Here is a 25,095-nt window from a genome sequence, read left to right on the forward strand (position 1 = left end):
AGCCATGCTGTGGCAGGCATCCCACATATAAAGTAAAGGGCACGGATGTTAGCTCAGGGTCAATCTTCCTCAGCAAAGAGAAGAGGAGGATTAGCAGCAGATGTTAGCTCAGGGCTAATCTTCCTCAAAAAAAAAAGTGTGTTGGCTGTGGAAAATAACTAATGTTTAAATTCCAGCTAAAAATGTTATATTGCTTTGGTAAGAAATGTTGAATTAGAATTGCTAATGAAGTAATGTTTTCTGTTTTTAAAAGACTACAAACTATATAGCATTCTTTATAAAGCTCAGACACATACTAGAGAAAGCAATACACTGGTTAGGGATGCACACATGGAAAACTATTTAAAAAGAAAAGTAAGGGAATGATAGACTTAAAACTGAGGATAGTGGTTCTACTAAGGGGTGAATCAGGAAAGATGCTCATGCAGTTTTGCTAGTATTGTTCATCTTATAGTTCTTATTAAGTTTCAAGCTTTGATACTTATATACAAGTATCCCTTGCTATCCAGATCTGTTTTGGTTTCTGAGGTTGGTAGGTAGCAAGAGTTCAGACAGTGAGGATTTTGTCTAAGAATTAGAACATTCAGTTCCTGTGCCTGGATAGCAAGGAATTTCTACATTCCTTTTCAGGTATCAAATAGGACATTTTTAAAAAGAAAACTTAGCCTAAGTCAGGAATATCACTTCTAAAAGGATGCGTTTTGTTCTGCAAACATTTTTGCAGCCCTACTGGGTGCCAGGCACCAGGTATTTTACAACTACAAAGTAAATCAAGCATGGTTCACGTCCTCCAGGAACTTGCCAATAGAAATACAGTGCAAGCCACATGTATAATTTTAAGTTTTTTGGGAGCCACATTAGCAAGAAGTAAAAATTAAAGCTCAAATTAATTTTTAAATGCTATTTTATTTAACTCAGTATATTCAATATTATCGTTTCAACATGTAATCACTGTAAAAAATTATTAATGGGATATTTTACATTCTTTGTACTACGTGTTCAAAATCTGGTGTGTAATTTACACTTACAGCACATCCCAATTTGGACTAATCACATTTCAAGTGTTCAGGAGCCACATGTGGCCAGTGGCTGCCATACGGGACATCACAGCACTAGTGGATAAATTTAACTAAACTGATTGGTTAACCAGGTCGTGATAGATAAGTTATTTACCATTTTTTTCCCCCAACATATGGCCCTTTTATCGTCAGAAGCTGTATTTATAATACTTAAACTCTAGGTGTTATCAGTGTCTTGCTCTTCTTGCAGCTCCAGAGAGCATGACAATGAACTCTCCATAAATTGTTAAGAACACCCTCCATCTTCTGCTCCTGTCAGAGGACCTGCTCACACCCTCATAAATCTGCCCAGGGCTCCCTCACAGATGTTTGTTTATGCCACCTTGCCCTTTAAGCTGTTGACTGTTTCTACACATCTATCAGAAGAGACACAACCTCACCATTTGCTGTATGGAAATAATATACCATACTTTACACCAGAGAAGTATCACTTTAAACAAAAAAATCAGTAGATTTCACATTTACCCTGTTGACACGTTAGTTGGGAACTAACGTATGTTTTGTTCAGCTCTTCTTTATGTCCCTGTCAGAATGCTTATCTCCTTGTTAAAATGTTGACTGAGCAGAGTTCTTATTATGAGTCAGGCTAGTAAAATTGAAACTGAGTTTTGAAGTGTGCAGGAAGTTCCACTTATTGGTCACTAAAAATCTCTAATTAGGTTGCAATCCATTAAGTGAAATAATAAAATGCTTGGAAAGATAAACAGGATAATCTGAATTTACTTATTGTTCATTACTGCTGAATGTGATCTGGAATAATCTGTGTTTTGAAGCAAAATGCTCTTCCAAAATAGCTTATAAGATCCAAAAAATATATATTCTTTGTTGTACATGTAAATTTGTGATTCTTTTCTAAAATAATTATTTTTGATTCCCAATCTCCCCTATAGTTCTAGCTTTTCTAATTATATTTTCTTCTCATCTCAGAACATTGACATTCAAGTGACTATCAATTTATACGGTTTATTTACATATACTTTTGAAGATACAAGGAGTTTAAAGCCACTGGCAGCAATCAGTCTGCTCACAAAAATTTAATTTTGTAAAATGAAATGAATACTCAACTTGCTGCTTTTTATAATCTAGATTATTTGGCAGCCAACAATGAAGCGGGCAAAACTTATGTACTAATGGGGGAAATAAAATATATTAAGCTCAAATGAGGAGCTAAATCTCCACGCTCTGTTTCAAATGCAGAGTTACGCAATTTGTGGTCGATTCTCCCTAAATTTCACTTGGCTTTGAATTTAAAGCCTCTTCATGAGATATTTAACACTGATCAGATTTTTTACACGTTGAAAAGGACGTAAAGTCCTAAACTTTACTGGGAACCTCATTTTTTCTTTTAGCACTTTATGGAAACATATTTTGAATATAATTCAACTATCTTGGAAACAAATTGACCTTTTAAATCAATTCCCAGATACCCAACTTTTGCCAGCTAAAACAAGTTCTGCAGATGTTAATGGCTCATGTCAATACTGTGAATGAATAGACAGAAAACACATCATTGAATGTCTCTAGTGAGGACAACTGCCAGTCTCGAATCTCTCCTTTCAGTTTTTTGTGTTGATCAGGCGTGGGAGCAGAGGACTCATTGACTATTTGTAAGCTGCTGTTTAATATGCAGAAATGCTCCATCAGGAAAAGTTCTGTGAAGCTTTAAATGCCACGCCTCTGCTGGGACGTGGAACTTAGAAAATAATACCAGGAGAGGCAGGTCTGAAGTTTCTCTACTAATAAAGGAATAGTCTGGAACACTACGGGTTTTATAGATTATCTGCAAACACTGCTTTTCCCATTGCTGTGGTGCCAGGAATGTCACTATCTAACTACTCCATTGCCATAAATTACAGCCAAATAAATAAATACGGATTTGGCAGGCGGCCGTATAAGCACTTACTTATGGTGACCCGCTCAGCAGCCGCTCTAGGTGTTCATTGAAATTACTGGCTCTTTCTAAAGAGATTTTTTTAAATTATTTCTCTGAAACATCTCACTCCTTCCTAGCAAAATAAGACCTTTTCTTTAAAATCATTGGTCTCATCCTGGTTTTCTGGTAAGATCCCAAAACAATGTAGTGTTTCTAATTTCCAGAAGCTTTGATTAAGTCGATGAGGTGATACTTTCCCAGCACATTGTGCTGGATTATAGATTTCCTGTGAATTTAAGCAATCTAGATGCCTCCCCAGGGGACTCATGTTTTCTTTTTGCAACTATGGTTTTGATTGAGTCCAAGGAGAGACTTTTATGTGTTTATAGTAATTTAGGTGTTGTTTTATTTAGCAAGGAATAGGTTTCTAATAGATCTTTTAACTACAAATCTCGGACTCACTGAATTCTGGTAGACTTCTTCACTATTAAACATCTTTTCTCTCTCCTTTAAAATATGTAAACATGAATGCCAAAATATTTGAGTGAAGGTGTAGGGTACTATATTGGAAAGTTCTGTTCTTATCAAGTCATTTCTCCTTTTTTAAAAGAGAAATTAGAATAACTTTTTAAAATACAGGAAGAGAATTTTTAAAAACACATTCACGTACCTTTCAGTACGAAAAATAAAAAGGTAAAAATACATTGATAGCTTTCCACTTAAAAATTTCTGCATTTCTGTCATAAAGCAGTTTATGCGTTTTAAAATGAACTTTGAAGGCAAATATGTTAGTTTGTCTGCAAATTATTTTGAATTTGAAACTTTCTGTAAATATTCATTGATTTAAGACAGGTTCATAAATTTCAAGCTCAGTATCATTTGAATCAGCACCAAATGTTATGTACAGAGAAGCCAGGAGACCATTCACATTTACAAATGTTTACTCACTCACAAATTTGTTAACATAGTTTTCTCATTTTATACAGTTTTGATTATTGCAAATGCATTTATGACTGTAACCTTTGAGCCAAGTCATGTCCATTAGATGAATGTGTTACACATGTAGCTTTGGCTTTCTTCAGAGCAACAAAGATTAGACCCCATCTTCATAGACTAATAAGGCCATAATTTGAAAGTTTGTGTTTAAAAATTCCTTATATTTCCATCATACCTAAGAAATCTGAAAGAGCTTCTTAGCGTGTATTACTACAATGGAACACAGTCGCCTTCAGGGAGTTACCATCACCCAGAGTATCACAAATATGTATTTACATAATCCACATCTCAAAAAGGCCAAATGTGAAAACAGAATAGAGGGCATTAAAGTCTGTTTTGTCAACTTGTGTCTACTTACGCTTTTAAAAAAAAGTGTAAAGTCAGCAGCACCACAGTAAGGAATAAACTTAACTTCACGTAAGATGCTACGTTCTTTTAAAGCTTGCGTGCAAAAATGAAGGATCTGGCTCCTACTCTAGGGCGGATGTTCAAATTTTTTTCTGTAAATATATGTAGCAAAGCAAGCAAGAATTTCAGATTTGACTCCAATTTCTATGCTTTTGTTATTGTCCTTGTTAATGTGTGTTACAACCCTAACACAATTTGGACTTATTTTTCATGTGCTATCGCTACTTTGTTTTCTTTTCCATCTCATGAAGCAGACATTGGTTTTTATCTATGCTCAATCACTCCTTTCCACTATAAAAAGGAGAAAGATCAGTGTGGGTACAGAAACTGTTCATCGGGAGGCCAGCCTGGGTACATATTGATAAATGGTGAATTTGTAGCAATTCATGCTTCCATAATGAGATTAAATGAAACGCGAAGTGTAGAAAAGTCCCTGTAACTCCGATTCAAAAATTCACTTGATCGGCATGTAAGACTGCTTTCCTCCGACAGGTTTTGTTGTTGCTGTTGTTAGGTTTCGGTTTTGTGGATGTGTTTATGTAATCTCATTGCCAAGCCAGACTTTTACTCTTTCAGATCAACTTGATTTTTAATTACATTTTAGGTCTACTTTTTCAAAAAATTATATTCAGGTTTTATTGATTTACTAACATTTACGTAATTTTCCATTTATGTTAAACATGTTGGAAAAAGTTTCTCTATATTGCTCTTTAATTTTATTACAGTTATAACAGTTTAGGTTTCTGTTTTTAAGAGAATTGCAAAATATATAAGAACATTATGCTCTATTAGTTAAAGATTTGTTTTTAATCAAAGCCTGAATCTAGGTTATAAAATATTTTAATGTATAAATTCAGATTTCACTTTCTGATGGCTGTGATTATCAAGAATTATAAACAAGCTCATATACTTTGACCCATTAATTCTACTTCTGAGAATTCATCCGAAAAACAAACAAAAAAAACCAAAGGAGCACAAGGAAATTTTTGGAGGTGATGGATATGTCTGTCGTCTGGATTGTGGTGATGGTTTCATGGGCGTATGCATTTGTCCAGACTCACCAAATTGTATACATTAAATGTGTACAGTTTTTTGTATATTAGTTATACCTCAGTAAAGCTGTCTTTTACAAAAAGAATTCATCATAAGCAAATAGAGATGTGTAGGACTTCTGTACAAGAATATTCCACTCAGAATTATGTATAATAGTGAAAACTAGAACAAGCTGAATATCTAAAAATAGTTATAGCCACATGGTAGAGGTTATAGAACCATTAACATTATTTTAAAGGATATGTAACAACTTAAGAAAATGTATGTTACATAATGTTAAGAGGAGAGGAGTGGGACAGGACACTATATACAGTAGGTTTCCAGTAAGGTAAGTTTATGAATGTATATGAATAAACTATATGAATACGTCCAATGCAGAAAAAAATGGTGATTGTATTATTATAGTAAATTATTTTCTAGATAGACAAGTATATTTTATAATAAAAACAATAATCTTTAAATAACTATCAGGGGATAAGTGTTTTAAAAGGAAATTAAAACTAAAAATTTAATGACATAAAATATATTTCATAAAGCACCTTTTAGAAAATAAGGTTATATTTAATCTTTTTTTAAATCTGTAATTACCTATTGATATAATTCTTTGTTGATTTGACAAGAGGAGCCAATTCTGACTTAAATAGCAAATACCTTATGAAAACATCCCTTCAAATTAAAAAGTAAAGCAAAGATATGCCATTTTCAAGATAGTGGTGAAAACATGTTAACGCTGCTATTATGCAATGGTCGAGTATAAAACAGATTCTAAGCAATGCATTTGTGTTTTTTGTGTTCTAATTTTGGCGTTTGGGGGTTGTTTTCTTCCTAGATCTGGTTTGCCTTTGTTAATGGCTTTTCTGGACAGATCCTCTTTGAGAGATGGTGTATAGGTCTTTATAATGTGGTAAGTTTAAGACATTTGCTTATTCCTGTTTTGTTGAATTCTTTGAGATAAAGATTCACCCTGCATTTGGCTGCTTGGTATAATGACCAGTTTGTGCGTTTTAGATGTTTACAGCAATGCCTCCCTTAACTCTCGGAATATTTGAGAGATCATGCAGAAAAGAGAATATGTTGAAGTATCCTGAATTATACAGAACATCTCAGAACGCCCTGGACTTCAACACCAAGGTAGGACACGATACCCCGGCACACGTTTGGGGAAACTTACTTTACTGCTCTGATTACACGGGGTATCTGGTCTTCCTAAGCTGAGGAAACAACTCCAGGGTGCCGACCATGGTAACTCAGATTTGCCTGAGGTTCTGATTCGGACCGAGAAGGTTTTTTGTTTGTGTGTTTTGTTATAAAACTAAAATGTAACCATGATTCACTGGAGTTTGCCAGGCAGCAGTAAACTGAGTCTGGCAGACAGAAGTGAATGTCCTTTTGGCCCTCTGACTTTCTGTCTTTGCAGTGTTGTGGGGAAATGCTCATTCTTCGCAGGGGTCAGTCATCCAGGACTGACAAGCACTGTCTTTACAAGTATAAGGTGGCAAGGGGTGATTTATCATTCTTTACTAATTTTCTATTTTGTGAAATAACTTTTTCCTCAATCGAATATTAGGTTGTTTATATTGGGCGTTAAAATTATGGTCTCTGGGAAATAATCATTTAGTCATAAGACTCAGTATTTCCAAGCCGTAAAGTTTAAAATACAAGATAAAATATCCAACATTTTGTATAAAATCGTTATCTGGGTTTATATCCTACATAACACGCCATGGCCTATTGTTATCTTTTGTGGTCCATGATTTTTATTCATCCTAACAACAAAAAATATCTCATTTTCTGCATAGTTTACTTTGCAAGTATATATTCTAAAGCGTTTCCACTGGTATTTGTTGGTAATTCAGGTTTCTGTTCAGTGTAAGTGAGGGAAAAAATTTTTAATTTTATAACAGTCCAGGTAGATGCCATTTTGAAACTATAATAAAAGCAACAAATATAATACACTTTCACAGACTTTTTTTCCATCTCATATATCATATGTTTATTAGCATGTTACTAATAATTAGATGTAACCTAAATTCAATGTTTTCAATTTAGGGCAGTTAATGTAGGATATTTTTAATATTTATTAATTCATAAAGCTCTTGAATGACATTTGTTCTCGGTATACTAAGGGAATAAAGTGAAACAGGTGTTTCAGTGCCTCTAACCTCACACCGTAGATGACAGTGCTAAGTTTATAGCCAGGATGTTATTCATCTTCTGAGACTAGGTCTTCATGAATGCAATGTGCATGCGTGTCCAGGTGTGCACACACAGACAACTTGATGGCATTTTAAATAACTGAATTTGGTTAATTTAAAAGAGCTGAAGTCTTCTTAGATTTACATTGCTTCTGAAAAGTATTTTTAGTGGTCTCTTAAAACTATTACTGTATAAAATGCAATATCTATGCTTTTATTTTTGAGTGTTTTTTGTTTTGTTTTTTTCTTTTTGCTGAGGAAGATTCACCCTGAGCTAACATCTGTGCCAGTCCTCCTCTATTTTGTGTATGGGTTGCCACCACAGCATGGCTGATGAGTGGTGTAGATCTGCACCTGGGATGTGAACCTGCAAACCTGGGCTGCTGAGGAGGAGTGCACCAAACTTAAGCACTAGGCCACAGGGCTGGCCCCATTTTTGAATGTTTTATTTGGGGATTTTAAAAAAATTTATTTATGATGTCCAGTTTATATTAAATTCCACCACCTTGCTGGAATGTTTTTCATTACCTATGTTAGGTATTTTCATGTGATGGAAAGCCACAATCAGGGCAGATAAAATGGACTTTGAGCTCTTGTTTCCCTAGAAAGGTGATCTGAGAGCTGGGGGAGTTCCAGGCCTCCTGGCATACTAACAATAATGCTCACCGATCTAGAGAGTTGTATCAGCCCCAGCCACAGGTCCCCAGTCTACGATAGCTCAGGCTGCATGGTGCTCACTTGAGAGGAAACGCTATGGCCGCAGACTTGGCCATGGTACTCCTGCTTATAAACATAAATTGACCCTCACAGGATTACCCAAAGCAATTCCCAGAAAGTCACATCCTTTCATGCCCTTTGCACATGGCAACTTGGAGACAGTTACGTGGCCAGGGAAAAGGTAGGATATAGTTTTAGTGTGGAAGCATCATTCCTTGTATCCTTGGCTATTTTGTTGTTTACAAAGTATTTCATTATCTGCACAACCCATGCATTTCGAAATGTCATCAGATCAACCCAAATAAATTATACAACTTCTGTATCCATTTGAATATTTATGTCTACACAAATTACCAACCATTTTTTATAGGGTTTATGGATTTTTCTAATGATTTCAGTGAAAATTCTTTGATTAAATCCCATATAAGTGTTTTAAAATTCAAGGACAAATGGCTACAAAATGCATAGTTGTCTACACAGCAGTTGCTGTGGGTCTCCAGTGTCGAAGCATTGTTGTCCTGAATGATGATGATTGCGTTTGTTATGGTAAGAAGGGTCGGAGGTTCTGAGGTCATGACAGGGGTCGAAGGATTAGCATGTGACAATAAGTATCGGTCAGGAAAATGGAAAAGTAGAACTAATTTTTCTTGCACCCACCTGTGCTTTCTGTCAAATAAAAACTTGTGGTAATGACATAGTGAGGAGAAGAGACAAAGGTTAATGAGTAACACAAGTTCAAATGTGTAATGTATTGGAGCGTAAATTGGATCATACAATCCAGTGTGGCTGGATGAACTAACAAAGGAGATTGAGATCACGGTGGAAAATTTGGGAGGCAGTCAACTTAATTTCTGTTGTTTGAACAGCTTAAAACTATTAATACATGCCAATTTTATTTAGCATAAGTTTTGCTTGCAAGAAGCACTTTTAAATGACAAAGCTGTTGCTCTTCAAAGGGCCATAAGAATTCTAAACAGTTTTTCTATAACTTAATCTCTCACATCTATGCTGCACAGAAAGTGCTAGTGATGCACGCTCTCTTGTCCTTAAAATACAATAGATATAGAAAGTGATAACTGTTAAATGATGTTATAATTGTATGAAGTTTGATGTTGCCAGGTGTTAAAAATTGTGAAAGCCTTTTATAAATTCAAGCATAGTGACAGTACTTTACTTGAAAGAATTATACAATGTAAATCTTATACCTGCTATTTTTATTGTATAATGTGTGTGTATAGATATATAGAGACAAGGAGAAAATGCATTGTATCCTTACCATTGAGAAGTTTACACTTATGGCACATGGGAAAGAGAAAGTAAAGATTTCACCAAATTACAGTATTTTCAAAAGTTCATTCTTTTGGAATTACGAACATAGTCCTACGTAAAGAATTTCAGGATCTGCATTTATTTTAAATTTTATTTTCTTTTTCAGGCAGAAATTTAAACTTTTAATATTTGGTTTTTAAAAAGTAGAAGAATTTTCACTGAAGCTGAAAAAACATTTTGAGAAACATAAAAATAAATAAATGACCCCTGAAGGTCTAAGAGGCAGAAAGTGTCTGTCAGTTCTATTAATTCACAGTGGTGGCCCGACAGAAACACGTTTTGTGAATCCAGCTCACAGATAAAAAGAAAGGTCAGAGTTCACAGAGCTAGTTTATCGCAAATGGTTCTCATGGATTTTTGTTTTCCCTCAGGTTTTCTGGGTTCATTGTTTAAATGGCCTCTTCCACTCAGTTATTCTGTTTTGGTTTCCACTAAAAGCCCTTCAGTATGGTAAGTAGAAAGAATATGAATGCTAAGAGATGACTTTTTACTTTTTTAGGAAAATAACTCATTGTCAATATATGTTAAAAATTATAGCAGTGTTACATTTTATGGTATTTTCCTTAACCTGAAATACATGCATTCAAAAGTTGTACACACTTTAAAGAGTTTTATTATTCCTTTGGGAGCAAAGTGATTTAATATATGCAAAGCCTTTCTTCTCTACTACTCATGTTTTCCAAACTTACAGAGTTAAATTTTAGGGCCCTTTTTTCCTCTGTTGATGTATAGTTTGAAGACAATAGTGCTAATATTTTATGTAGTCTGTTTATGATACCTATGAGGCTTGTATCAGGCTCTTTATACTGAACCTAATCAGTGCTAGTATTTTCAAGTATACTGGAGCCGATGTTTTGAATGAGATTTTTAATACGTTTTTATGTTCATCTTGGAGTGTAGGCTTTTCCTCTGCTTGTTTTGAGGGAGTGATTTTATTCTGTCAGTTTTGAGAGATAGGATCATGGTGAATTTCCTATTCACATAAAAATGAGTAAGTAGCCACTTTAGGATAGAGATCCCTGTGATGCTTAAGCTGGTGCTGCTGTGTCCCAGAGCAGACCTTGCCTTGAGATCCTGAGGAAGACAGCCAACCATTCAGTGCATCTGCTCCCAAACTACAGTACTTAAAAACACAACACATGCTCCACTGGAGGATTCATCAGTCCTTTAGAAGTACAGGTCATACCTCGCTGCCTCTGAGTAATGCTTGCCAGCAGAAGAGCCTGCTGTCCATCCATTCCTGCCCACCTACGGTCTATTCTCCACAGGCAACCAGAATGATCCTTGTAAAACGTAAATCAGACCAGGTGCCTCTCTCCTCAGAAAACCCACAGACTTCTATCACGTTTAGAAGGAAATCCGCAGCCCCAACCTTACCCAAATCCTCCACCTGATTTTTTCCCCTGCTTTTCCTCCTCAGCCTGCCAGCCTCTGTGCGATCCCTCATTCTTCACCCGGAGATGCCAGCTGGCTGTCTCCCTCATTCCCAGGTCTCTGCTCAGAGAGGCCCTCCCAGATCACCCCATTAGAAAGAGCCACACCGCTTCTCTTGCTCCGTCCCCTTGCCCTCTTGTGTCTTCTTCCTGGTACTTGCCTAGTAGGGTGTGATATGTGTGTCTATTTTTTGTTGTCTTTCTCCTCTGTTAGAGTCAAAGCTCCAGAAGGGTAGGGAATTGTCACTTTAGTTCACTGTTGTATTTGCAGTGCTTAGAACAGTGCCTAGCTCCATCGTAGGCACTGAGTAAATTGTCAGTGAATGACGAGAGCATGAGGCATGGGTGGGGTGAGAGAGTGTTACAGAGAAAGCAGTGGTTTTATGTCCTAGTTAGAGATTTCCATCTCATTTCTTTATTAATTGCTCTGCTAATGCAACAGTAAATACTTCTCTTTTTATAGGCCGTGGAAGTGAGTGTGGTAAGAAAATCTAATTAAAGTATAGAGTATTGACACAGTAGGCCAGGAAAACCACAATAAAATTTTTTTTTGTATATTCACAGAGTTGTGCAAATGTCACCACTATTTAATTCCAGAACATTTTCATCAGCCCATAAAGAAAACCCATATCCATCAGCGGTCACTCCCCGTTTCTCCCCACCCTTTCCCCCAGTCTCTAGAAACCACTAATTTTTGTCTCTGTGGGTTTGCCGATTCTGGACATTTCACATAAATGGAATCATATAATATGTGACCTTGGTTCATCCATGTTGTGGCGTGAATCAGTACCTCATTCGTTTTTATGGAAATTTGCAGATTAGTTGTAGACATTTATAAGTTTGTCCACAATATACCCACAAGATATAGCACATCAGATCCTATGTCCTTAATCATGGAATACCCCCACAGAGAATGGGGTCTAGATTGCTGGACTGACTGTTAAGCAACCCTTCCTGGCTACTTTTAACCAAATACTTTAGAAAGGGAAGCGTCACATTATGGAGCATCTGCCATGCTCCAGGCCCCATGTTCAGTGCTTTACATATGAAACATCTTTTTAACCTCAGAACTTCTCTGATGTGGGTAGTTTCACTCCATCTTTTAAGTGAAGAAAGTGAGTCCCATGGAGATTGATTATAAATAACACAAAATGACACAACTAGTAACGGAACCAAGCCTAGTCTATGTCTCCAGAACTCACCAGACTATCTCTTCTCTTCATACCAGCATCACTCTCCCTGACTTGTCCCATACTTTATTCTAATGTGTTTTGTCCTTATGCACTGAATACGTATTTGAATAAGTATTGTTGAAAATGTGCATAAATAAAATATTGTATTATGCGTACCGTGAGGTTTAAATTTTTCGATGGTGCCAATGATTTAATTATTGTTATTTTTTCATTTTATTTTATCAATAATAGTAATTTTTGTTTGTTAACTACCACTCCCTTCATCTAAAACCAAGTTTGTTAGTCATTGCTGGAATAACAAAATACCTTAAGATATACCCCTAAATTCAGCCGTATCCTCAAAGAGCCGTATGCCTGGAATCATATTGATGCTCCTTAGTCTTCTATGAGTTGTTTTTATGAATCCCTGTTGGTGCAATGCCAACAACTTTACTGAGAGATAGTAAGAAGGCTCCCAAAACCCTCATCTGTATTGTTAACAAAGTTCTTTATTAAGAGATCAGAATGTCTTCTCCTGTCTCAATGCCCATAACATTAAGCTTTGCTTGAACAAGTAGTTTGATTTTTTTTTTTTTTAATTTCATGGAACCTGAGAAAGAATTGGTTAACAAGTCAGATTTTCTTCTTCTTGTTGGCTATTGGAAATTTGTTTTAAATTTATGACCATATTAATGGCAACTTTGTGTGATTTCTTACAGTGTTTTGGGGGGGTTTTTTTGTTTTTTTGTTTGTATGTTTCCCTCCCCAAAGCCCCAGGACATAGTCATATATTCTTGTTGTAGGTCCTTCTAGCTCTTCTTTGTGAGCCATCACCACAGCATGGCTACTGACAGATGAGTGGTATGGTTCTGTGCCTGGGAACCAAACCTAGGCCGCCAAAGCACAGCATGCCAACCTTTAACTCAGTGTTTTTTTAATTAGCCTCATTTCTGGCTCCCTTGTGTGGCCCTTAGTTCCCCTTTTGTTCAACACTTATAAATTAGTTGATCTTTGAAAGGCTTCTAAAGGACCTCATTTATTTTCTTTTCTAACAAGGCTCTCTTCTTTTCATACAGGTAATGTATTTGGAAATGGGAAAACCTCTGATTATCTGCTGCTGGGAAACTTTGTTTACACTGTGAGTATGGGAGGTTTACCTGGTTTGCATATAAAATTGAATCCTTTCATATGTGCTCATTTTATTTTCAAATTTAAATGTGTGCATTTGTGAATTTAAGGATTGTTTACACTTCCCTTTAAAAATGAAATGAGATGCTTTGACTGTTAAGAGATTCTTTTGTATTAGGTGATAAAAATGTCATTTAGGTTCGCTGACTTTATAGGACTTTTGGTTGCTATTATTGTCAATATTCCCTCTTTGCTCTTACTGCCCCCCATTTGCCCTTTTTCTCTTCCTTGTCCCTTTTATTTTACTGGCCTTGTTAATATTTTCTTGCTTTCCTGAATTTATGGCAAATATTATCATACTATTCTTGGTTGTTTAACCAGTAATTATTCTAGAGTCTCATGATAACTAAAATGGGAGAGAAATCTCCACTCTTTGGGACCATTTCACCCACATGAGGCGTGGAACGCACTGTGTTAAGTCACTGTGCCAAATGCTTGTGGAAGATGCACAGATGAATGCAAGCTCGTTCCTGCCATAAAGAGCCAAAAAATATTTTTAAATCATTTTTCCTTAACAGTCAAAAGCACTACTTAAATGCTAATGCCCGAGGTCACACAGCTGGTATCTGATAAAAGTTTACTCCAACCTTCAATTCTGAATTCCCAGACCAACCTTTCCTCTCTACTCGTGTGTCCTTCCCATGACCTCCAAACAGGGCAGTGTGCTGTTCTAAATACTAAGTGGCTGTTCATATGGCTGACTCAGTTGTTAGAAAAACTATAATAGGATGTTTAAATATCAGATATTTAAATGACTGAATGATAGGATATTAAGGTCATTAAGTAACAGAGGGAGCAGGTTTTTCCAGGGGTCTCCTTTCCATTGACATCAACTCACTGAAGTAGTAACAGGAAGGAAAAATATGTTTAGAGGGGCTGGTAATTTGTTCTCATACAACGTGAGTACAAAACAGAAATAAGTAAATACTTGATAGAGTAAGTTTAGAAATTAATCAGAGTATATATCATAGGTGTTTCCTAGGGACACATTAAAGTACCCAAGTCTCAGGAGGATGTTTTTCTTTAATTTTATGTCGAACTATATCTCTTATTTTGGAACTTTTTGTATAGCTTAAGTTAGTTAGTATTTACATTTTAATAAGAGTTTTATTTCTACAAATATTAATTCTAAATTACCATTAGATATCCTACTGAGAAAGCCCAATGCTCCACTTTAACTTGACTTTATGACCCCACTGGGAAGCCTCTAAGCAAATACTGTGTGAAAACCATTAAAGTACCTGAAAGTAGGAGTGAGCGCTTCAAGCATTTACTCATCACCAGTGCTAGACAAACATCACACTTCCATAGCCACAAACTGCTGAAAGTGCCCAGAGTTCCCTTGGCTGCCAACAACATCTAAAATTTTATTATGAATTATAGATAGATAATAATAGGTCATGCTGCAGTGCTAAGCAGTGTTCTCAGTGTTTTAGACTCAAATCCCTGTGACGTAGGTAAGCTTTATCAGCCCCAGTGTACAGATGAAGGAGCTGAGACACAGAGAGGTCAAGTAACTTGTCTTGTTCCTTAACCAAAACGGCTAGTAAATGATGGAGTCTGAGCACAAACAGTCTGACTCTCAGATTAGTCCATTTAACCGTTATGCTGTCCTGCTGTCCCTTACTTCAGAACTAGTAGCATAGTCACTGGCAACGGTGGGTATGTACATCATGGAGGTATAACGGGCTCTTATATCCTGCTCTGCCGGGTTTCGGTAAGTAACGTTACAGAGTAAGTGTTTAGATTTCTAAATATCCACTTATATTACTTTTGCAATTTATCTTCAAAATGCACAAAGTGGGGCTTTAAGTATTACAGATAAAATAAAATTAAAGCAAGCTTGAAAACCCATGTTACTGTAGACGTATATTCTCAGTTGCTATTCATGACTTATACGAGAAGCAGGCAGACATGCTCTGGAGCCTTGTGGGTGGACCGTAAGGCTGTGGAGGTAAGGAGAGGCAGGGAAGGGAGACAGGAGTGTGATGCTGCGAATGGGCAGCTCTGACTAGTCATGGTGATAATGTTCAGCCACCCAGCTAATTCACTTGTTTCTTTGCTGATTGGATGTACAAGGCAAACTGTGAATAATCTACCATCCCATAGTCTAATTCAGAGACGCTTGTTCTTTTATAAATCTCCCTCTTAATCATTCGATGAACTATTAGATTATTAAATAAAATAACATTTTCCTTTCTGTTTTAGTTTGTGGTGATAACTGTGTGTTTGAAAGCTGGATTGGAGACATCATATTGGACATGGGTAAGAGTTTTGATCACACCCTACGCATGTCATATTTACTCATGCATTCTTGCTGATTTTTTTGTTGTTGTTTTTCATTTTAACTTTATGCATCCCTGTGCCCTAGTTCCACAGATTGTTAATTGTGGGGAATCAGGGGTGGAAGGGAGAGAACTGGAGATTCTAGTTTGGAAACACGGAGTAAAACAAACAAGTTTTTTTACCACAAGATTTCTCAGAGCCTTTAATATATTGTTGTATATCGTGACTATCCCAGGAAGGGGGAAGACTTTCAAACTTACTGACTGGGAATCTTTTCTTAGTAGAGTGTGTCACAAGACTGGCATTGGGCAGAAAACCCACTGGAAAATGATTCTGAAGACCATTAGTATTAGCAAAAGATTTATCCTCAAACATTTGTAAATATTCAATCTGGATAAAACAAGTTCTGTTTCAGATACATTAGTTTTGAAGTATAGTCTCATCCAGGTACAGAGACCCAGTAAACAAAAAGAAATGAAAGTTTGATGCACAGGGGAAAGACTGGCACAAGAAATTTGGATTTGACGGTCATCGGCATGCAGACCGTACTCACACAAGGGTCTAACATCTTTCAGTGAGAGCATGCAGAGGGAAAATTAAGGAGGCTTAAAGATGGCAGGAGGTAAAAAAAAAAAAAAAAAAAAATGAGTAAGAGGAGAGACCCACCAAAGGAGGTAGAGAAGAAATAGTTCTAAATGCCAATACCACAAGCATCCTAACTGTTGTAGGAGAGGTTAGTACTTAATGAAAGATCTGGTTAAAACAGTTACACATTCCCATGATAATATGTTGTGGAAGTAGTAAAAAATTAATAAGGGCATTTATGAAAACTTCATTAGTGTTTGTGTCCTCAGTCTATCTAAAAGTCTCTTGACTCAGATTCCCTTCCTTCACAGTTCAGCCACATAGCGATTTGGGGCAGCATCGCGCTCTGGGTGGTGTTTTTTGGAATCTACTCGTGCCTGTGGCCCAGTGTTCCGATGGCCCCTGATATGTCAGGAGAGGTAAGGTGTCCTAATAAATCATGCTCCCCCCATCCTTAAAAGTTGGTAATGAACTTTAATTGTTTGGCTTGGATTTATATTAAAATAGTATTTGACAATTTAAAAGCTGTTTTTAAATTCCACAGTCGTGAGTGATAAATCTTGAGAGAATATTTTAAACTTGGATATTTTACTTAAATCTGACTTATCCCTTTCTTTGTAGCTGGCACAATAAAATATGGTTGTCAGGAGTTTGAATCATGTTAAGAATATCCATAGAGAAAATGCCATTTTAAAATTAAACCATAAATCCCCAAATACATTTTGGATAAGAGGTCTGGGAAGTGGTGAGCTTGTGTCCCTGGGACAGTCTGTCATTTCTTTTATTATCTCTTATTCTAAAGAGAAATCTACTGTCACTATATTAAATGCACTTTTAGCATTGTCGTAATGACATCAGCTTGGTTTTCATTTTAAAAGAGTTAGGGCGTCTGACATTTCAGCCTTGTCATAGTCCATTTTCAGTTCTGTCTTTCAGTTTCTTGTTACACTGGTAGGAATTGAGTTATTAGGTGTTCATGGGGGAGTGTCACAGGATCTCCTTTCCTTCAGAAGAGATTCCAGCAGTAGGAGGGTTTATGATTTCAATTGCAGGAAATTTAACATAAAATGTATAAAAGAAAATGTGGAAAACATTTCAGGATTTCCTGTGACCTCACAATAACTTGCAAATCAAGGTAATGTGAGCTCCGTTACAGGACATTGTTTTCCCGCAGTCACCGGAAACTTTTCCAGTGGTTTCCCTGTATTTGTTGCCCCTAAGTACTGCCTGAGTACCTTTCACTTTTGACAGTCTGGTTTATAGATCATTTTCATGAAATTTTATCTGACAGCATCCTGCTTTTTATAAATTAGCAGAATGCAGACACATTAAAAAAAAATTTTGTGGTTAAATTTATTAGAGAAAGACATTATATACTATTACAGCGAAACCAGACATATCAAGAATCATGTACTTCCTTCCACCAAAAGTGAAGGCTTCTAGTGATACATGGTCTGTGAATTCTAGAAAGTTTACAGCATATATTTTGAGGAGAACAGAGAGAAAGCCATGAATGCATCTCCTCCTTACCTTGGTTTCTGAGTTGTTTTTCCCTGAAGAAACAAAAATCAAAGACTATATGTGTCTGATGATGCCTCTTGGAAAATCCAGTTCTGTTCTTTGTTTTTATTTGTTGTGCTCTGATTGGACCTGCTTTTCTCCAAGGTCAATTGTAACTTAATATCTTTCTCATAAGACCTCATTTTATCACATTTCTTAATGTTTTATCTTCAAAATCAATGACATAAGATTTTGAGAGTGGGATAGTTGAAGCAGCTGTAGCCAATAGCTTTGATGACAAGAATGGAGTTTCTGACCACCTACTTCTAGGACAAGTGTGAAGTTTGACTGGCTTTTTGCCAACCAAATATAATTCTCCCCTTGCCTGTAGAGTTCCCAGTATTGCCCAAACACAAAATTTAATATCATCTCCTGAGATTTGTGGTGATGCTGTGTTTAATTCAAAGTGAAATGAATATCAGTACACCATCACGTGTCTCTTCACTACAGATACGGTGGGGAGTGCTAACAGGGATTCTTTTTCTTGTTGTTTTATTACTACTGATACTTTGAATATAATGTTTAAATAGCTGGTGCTCCCTTGAAAATATGAAGAATGGATTAATTCAGCTGTAGGCTTAACTAGCTTGTCTAAAATGTCTGCTTAATTGATTCAAAGAAAAGAATAATACTTTAAATTTATGTAGTACTTAGTGTTTGCAAAGTATTTTGATATATATGTGTGTGGGGGTGTGTGTGTGTAAATAATCCTCAAAACAACTCCCAAAAAAGATGATTACAAGAAATAACAAGAACACTACTCAGATTCTCAAGGATAGATAGCCTACATTTACTGTTTCCTGGGCACTCGGGTAATAGATCCCCAAAAATGTTGTAGCAATACTCAATACTCAATTTTTGAGCATTTTTATTATATGTAGAGAGTCACTAGTTCTATTAAAATCCAGTTAATTACAGCAAGAAGTAACTACCTTTAGTTTTACATTTTTCTAATCTTAAAATTTTATATTTTAGTTGAGTATAGCCAAATACTTACATACATATGAAAAATTCATTTATGTGCCAATATTTGTACTTTTGTGTGTGTGTGTGTGTGTATATATGTGTATATATATATATAAATAATTGGCCAGCCATCTTAAATAAAATTTACTTATTCATGTTTCATAGCAAAATACTATTGTAATATATTACATATATATTATTATATATTTTATATAGTAATATATTATTGTGACTAACACAAGGATAAGTATAAATATTAGCATTCTCTGACTTGACATGTTTTATGTAATCCACATGATGAAACACAGCACGGGCAGCCCTCAGAACGTAAGGCTACTCCACAGGATTCATGGTGTGGTGTGTAGGCAACTTTCTGTCACCACCACTAATAGGGTCATAAGTGTCTAATCCAAAGATCATACCCTTAGGACTCGCAGTCCTTTCCTGTATGGATTTGGCAGCAGTTCCTTCTAAAACTGATTAATTGATTAATTATGTATGTGTGTTTTGGTTGCCTAAAAGCCTAATAAGGGCCTCCAGGATGGTCCAGCATTAATAGAGATGGAGTTGAGAAACTGAAAACAGCAACCCTGTCCCCCACTGTCCTGGTTCAGGTGATATTTTGAAGGATGAGATAGTGGGTGGTTTTAAAGGGATATCAACACAATAGGGAAGTTCTTCAAAGTGGCAGCCAAGATCTGAGAAGAATATCACTAGTAATACCTCAGGTCTATCAAACACTTAATCCCACGTGCTTCTCTGAGTGCTGTATATGCATTCATTCAATCGATTTAACAACTAGTTTTTGAGATTCTTCTCTGGGTCAGGCATTGTTCTAGACACTGTGGATTCACTAGTGAGTAAAACATGAAAACCCATGCCCTTCTCAGCTCACTTTTCCTCCAGTGAAAGGAGATGGACAATAAATAAAATAACTGATAAATATAGACAGATAAAAGTACTGTACAGAAAAATACAGCAGGCTGGGAGGAGCTGAGAGCCGAGCTTTCCGTTGTGTTTCCCGTAGAGCCCTGTGGCTTTTACTCATGGTCAGATCAAGAGCCACTGGAGGGGCATAAGAGAGGTGTCGTGATCTGACTTATGTTTCCACAGCAGGACCACGGCTGCTCTGTTATGGACCACTTAGGAGGTTATTGCAATAACCCAGGTGAGAGATAATAGTGGCCTGGACCAGGAAGGCTGCAGTGGTGAAAGTGATCAGATTCTGAATCTGGTTTTAAGGTAGAGCCAATAGGATTTGCTGACAGACTAGATGTGAGGAAAAGAAGTCAAGGACGACTCCATCATGTTGACCGTGAACATTGTCAGGGAGTGCTTGTTCTCACCTCACTGGACCCTCACTGCAAACTTGTTATTATACCATTTTACAGATGAGGAAACAGAGGCGCAGAGAAATTAGTACCTCATCTGACATCCCACTAATACTAAGTGACAAAGATAAGATTTTGACTTAGATGTCTGGTCCCAGAGTCAGCTACCTTAGACACTGGGCTATGCTGCTTCTCTGATCAGTGTTATTCAGAGGAATCCATGGTATATAATCTGGAAATTAGAAGTCTGAAGGGACTGTCCTTCCTGGCAGGTATCTCAAGGATTTGTGTAGGAGAGGAAATCTTTGTTTTCTGTTTTCCTGACAGCACTGCCTCCCCCACAATTCTACTCTCTATGGACGTTTCGGTGGTCTTGTTCTTCCTCAGTCTGTCCTCCACATCGGAGCTGTGCGAACCAATCCAGAATGCTTACACTTCTCAAAGTCCACTGCCTCTTCATTTCTTTACTCATTCACCCCAGCATAACCATGTCGGGCCCCTAGTGCCCCATAAATAACTGTTAAATAAATGATCATTAACTAATTTTTTTTGCTTTTCTTGTTTGTTTTGAACAAACAAATGACAATGGGATAGAGTTGACCGCGAGGCAGATTTCAGCTCAAATAGAACATCTTCCTAACATCCAGAGATTTCCAGCAGCAGAACAGGATGCTAATCTCATTTAACTAATCCTTCCTGTGCCCATCGTTAATGAGCTGTTGGCCACTAGTGATATGTAGGCAGAGCCTCATTTGTCTACACCTCCGGTGCTGCCTTCCAGCTCCTAAGATTCGGATTCTCGGTGTGCTTCTCTTCACTATATTATGTTAACTGTTGAAAGGGCACAGATGATTTTTCTCTAGTTAACAGGATCTCAGGGTGCAAATTATACACAAATTAGGCAATTTACAGGTACAGCTCTCATGCCTCAATATTCAGCTGGACACATATTCACACATGTATCAGGATTTTATAGTCATTTCCAATTTACATTCTTGGTTCATCTTTGCAGCTCCATCTGAACACAGAGCCGTTTCTCTCAATGTGTTGAAGGAAAAGGCTTGCTCTTTCTTCTTCTGGGGGAGGGAAGGGAATCAAAATTTATTATGCACCCACTATGCTCTCCAGGCGCCATGTTTGATCCCAGGCAGTCCTTATTTTATTTAAGTCCATAGCACAAAGTTCTGTGGTAAGCAGAGCAATAGCAAGTGACCCAGAGAATTCATTCCAGGTTTTTTTTTCAAACCCCGTTGGTTTCCTCTAACATCCTGAAGAACTAAAAACCTTCTCTTTGGGGCCCGGTGCTATTCCTTACTCCCAGGCAGGAACTCTTTTCTTCTTGCACCCATCTTCCTTGCATCCTGTCAATTTCCCTGTTATTTCCCAGGGTATCTAGGGCCCTGATCAATTTCCCTAAGTTAACCAAATATAAAATTGTGCCCATCTCTTTTTTAAAAGTGCCTAGATTTTTAATTCCCTCTTTTCAACACCCACCTAACTCCCTCATCCCCTTTTATAGAATTCCATATGACTTTGTATCCTAGCCTCTTGCCTCTCCATGACAGCAATATTAGCATAAATAATACCCATGTCATTTAAAATATATACATGAGATTGAAAACCCAATCATCCTAGCTTATCAGAGCTACCACTTCGATAATAATAGAGTCTCGTTGACTGAAGGCCAGTGACTGGTAGAACACTTGGCATGTCTTCACTCATTTAACACTGTGAGCACCTAACAGGAGCGCTGTGAGATAGTTCCTATTATACATTTTACAGACACACAGTGTTTAAATAATTTTCTCAAGGTCACACAGCTTATAAGTATCTGAGCTGCGAATGGAACCCAGCCAGAGTCTGTCCCCTTAACCACCACACACACTGTCTCTGTTCCTTTTACATTTCTTCTCTCACCTTTCCATTCCCTTCCCTTCAGGCTGTTCTCCTAGCCTTATTAATTTTAAAAGAGTGACAGTCTTTTAGTGTCAGTGCCACCAGTCAAAGTACTTACTTCCATCTAGTGAGTAAAGTAAGCAGTCCATTATCTGCATGTGATATTTCCATCTTCAGCTGTACTCAGCTGGCTGTATCACTGCTCAGGAGTCCTTTTCACAGCATCACATAGTTTCTTTCCCCCTTCAGCACATTCTATATGCCTAAAGTCACCAGAAATTTGTTCCCCAAATATCTCAGAGTTTAGTTCAGACTTCAGCTGCTCCAGCCACAGCCAGAGTGGGTTATTCTCAGTTGGTGGGCAGGGTGTTCCCATTTGGGAAACATTCCTTCCTATAGTTTGTGCTTTGTTTCTACATCTCTGCCCATAATAATGATTCAACTGATAATGATTAACAAGTATCCCAGTACCACAAATTATTGGAATAGTTAGCTATTGAAAAGGAATTATGACATGGGGATTGGGGGGTGGGGGGGGCTGGTCGTGGGTTATACAAAGGGAGAAAATACAACACTAAGAAATTATTTAGGAAAGGAAAATACAGAGAAAACAGTGTGACGAGCTTGGCTGCAACTTTAAATATGTCGCTGTCTTCCTCTTCTCTCACAAATATGGTTGTGATTTAAGAGGAGAACTTTTTTTTCAGACCTGACTTGTATTTTTTCACACCAGTACAACAATTTATGGGGCAAGGTAGGCCCTGGGGAGAAGTGCTATGTTATATAAACATATGCTGGCCTGCTTTTCTGACTCGTCTAGATGATGTTACTGGGTATTTTTTGAATTTTCACTAAAAATATTTTAACCGCTATGATTAGTACACCAGATTAAAAAATACATAGCAAGCTACATCAAGGACCATTTCATATCACGATTAATACCAGAAGCTTAGGATTGGCAAAACGTTTAAATTTATCGTGGCGTTAGAGACATGCACGGTAAAGTCCTCCCAAGCGCCATCTGGTTCTGCTCTCCCTGGCCTAAGGGATCTATAAAACTACTGAAGGAAATTGAAGTTAAGGAACGAGCATGTGTTTTACAGAATTTCAGATCTCTTGATTGAGGTTTGTAAAGTCTCTCTGAAAAACAATAAAAATCTTTGTTGAACCCTTTGGTGTCACCCCCGTAGGAAAGGTATTAATAAACAACGTTAGTGATATGATTTCCCTAAATTGTGCTGTTGCCCGTTTTACCAACACAATAAATTACTTTACATATGAGGAATTTCCTGGTTAAAATAGTCCTTATTCCTCTATCAGTTTTTAATTACCTAGATAGGATATAATAATTTATTGGTCACAAGACCAGCTCTTGTGGATGGGGTAGGGCGGTGTTATGATCCAATGGAGTTTCATCCAAGATTACTGTGTTTAGCCAAGTAGCCTGGAGGGAACAACAACCCTAAACTCTGTCAGATGTTGTTCAATGAGGCAACAATTGTGAGCCCATCCAGTAAAACATGTCATTGGTCAAAGTCCTTGTGCCCCTCACAGTAAATGAGACAGGCCAGACCTTCACAGTTCTTAAGGCAGCTGGCTGTGTAGCCACTTCCAAGCCCATTTTGTAAAGAGAAGCCTGCATAGAAACACTGAGAAGGAAAAAGAGACATGGCAATGACAAACATAATTGGCAAATCAGGACGTTTGCACTCATTTTAAATTTACAGCTTTCTTTAGAGTCATTACAAGAGCTGGCATTGCTCTCTGTAAGCACATCATCTTTTCCTACAGTACAGAGCACATGTATATTGTCTAGTGTAACCCAGGCTCTGCGTTAGGCAGTGGTGGATGCAGAGATGAATGGAGTTGGTCCCTTGCCCTTAAGGATCTCATTGCTAGGATGGGGTGTTGACGTCATACATGTGAGAGATGCTGTAGTGTACCCAAAGTGCTGTAGCAGTGAGCAAGCCATGGAAAACTGAATGAAGCTTGCTCTTAGTGAGGCAGAGCTTTGGTTCTTCTCTAGAATCAGTTCATTCTCGCATTCATCCATTCCATAAATATGTGTTGAGTGCTTAAATGGTACTGGGCACCATGTCCAGGTAATGAGTTAATTAAGCTTGATACCCATGAGCATTCAGGTTGTGGGGACCAGGGAATGGGAAGGAGAAAAGGCCACTAAATCAGTTATCCAATGACTAAATGATGAATGGCTAAAGATAATTTCACAAAGTGATCAGTGATAGGAAAAAAACAGGGGATATTATAAGGGGCAGGGCTATAATGGTTGTTCCAGGAAGATCTTTTTGAAGAAGGAATGATTCAGCTGAAACTCAAATGATGTGGGGATACCTGCCATGTGAAAAAGAACATTTCGGGGCTAGAGCAACAGCAGGTGTCCATGCTCTGAGGCAGGAATGAGCCCAGCAGGTTCAAAGATGAACAGGCCAGTGTGGCTGGAGCAGAGGGTGGGAAAGAGCATGAGATGGGGTCAGTGAGATAGACAGAGGGCAAGCCACCCCTCCAAGCTCAGCTCTCTAGCTCATAAAAGTAGTACAGCTTGGTGTTGAGTTGCATGCCAGGGATGCTATCAGAAATGCTTGTAAAAGAAACCATGAATGTTACTGTGCCATCTGCTTCAATAAAGCTCATAATTGGACACAGTTTTTGCGTTCTGTGAGATGGTAAGATAAAGAGATCGTCAATGAGTGGTCAAAAGCCACTTTGTTCCAAGTTATCACTTAGTCTCCCAAGCATGTATCATCCAAGGAAGTTATTTTATGGCATATTTTTTTATGTTAAAAAAAACAAGGAACTGTGGATTAAACAAGATAGAAAGTTATTTTTCTGTCATGTAAAAGCCATCTGGTGGAGGCAGGCAGTCCAGGACTGGTGTGGCAGCTCCGCAGTCATCAAGGACTAGGTTTCTTCTATCTTGCTGCACTGCCAACCTTAGCATACTTCCTCATAGTCCAAAATGGCTGTTTAAGCTCTAGCAATTTTAGCAACATTCTAGCCAGCAAGAAAG

General features: G+C 37.4%; 1 protein-coding gene across 3 annotated transcripts in view; it reads left to right on the top strand.

Annotated features, from left to right (window-relative positions):
- The window catches only part of LOC124237237 (phospholipid-transporting ATPase IA-like), a 220,743-nt gene that overhangs the window by 171,505 nt on the left and 24,143 nt on the right, over window positions 1-25,095 (top strand). For all 3 annotated transcript variants that reach the window (XM_046656693.1, XM_046656694.1, XM_046656695.1), the window contains 6 exons: window positions 6,239-6,313; window positions 6,418-6,540; window positions 10,022-10,100; window positions 13,332-13,393; window positions 15,652-15,708; window positions 16,626-16,733. In XM_046656693.1, coding sequence (XP_046512649.1) covers window positions 6,239-6,313; window positions 6,418-6,540; window positions 10,022-10,100; window positions 13,332-13,393; window positions 15,652-15,708; window positions 16,626-16,733 — 504 coding nt within the window. The remainder of the gene's footprint in view (window positions 1-6,238; window positions 6,314-6,417; window positions 6,541-10,021; window positions 10,101-13,331; window positions 13,394-15,651; window positions 15,709-16,625; window positions 16,734-25,095) is intronic.

Source organism: Equus quagga, chromosome 3 (assembly GCF_021613505.1).
Source record: "Equus quagga isolate Etosha38 chromosome 3, UCLA_HA_Equagga_1.0, whole genome shotgun sequence".
NCBI lineage: Eukaryota > Metazoa > Chordata > Mammalia > Perissodactyla > Equidae > Equus > Equus quagga.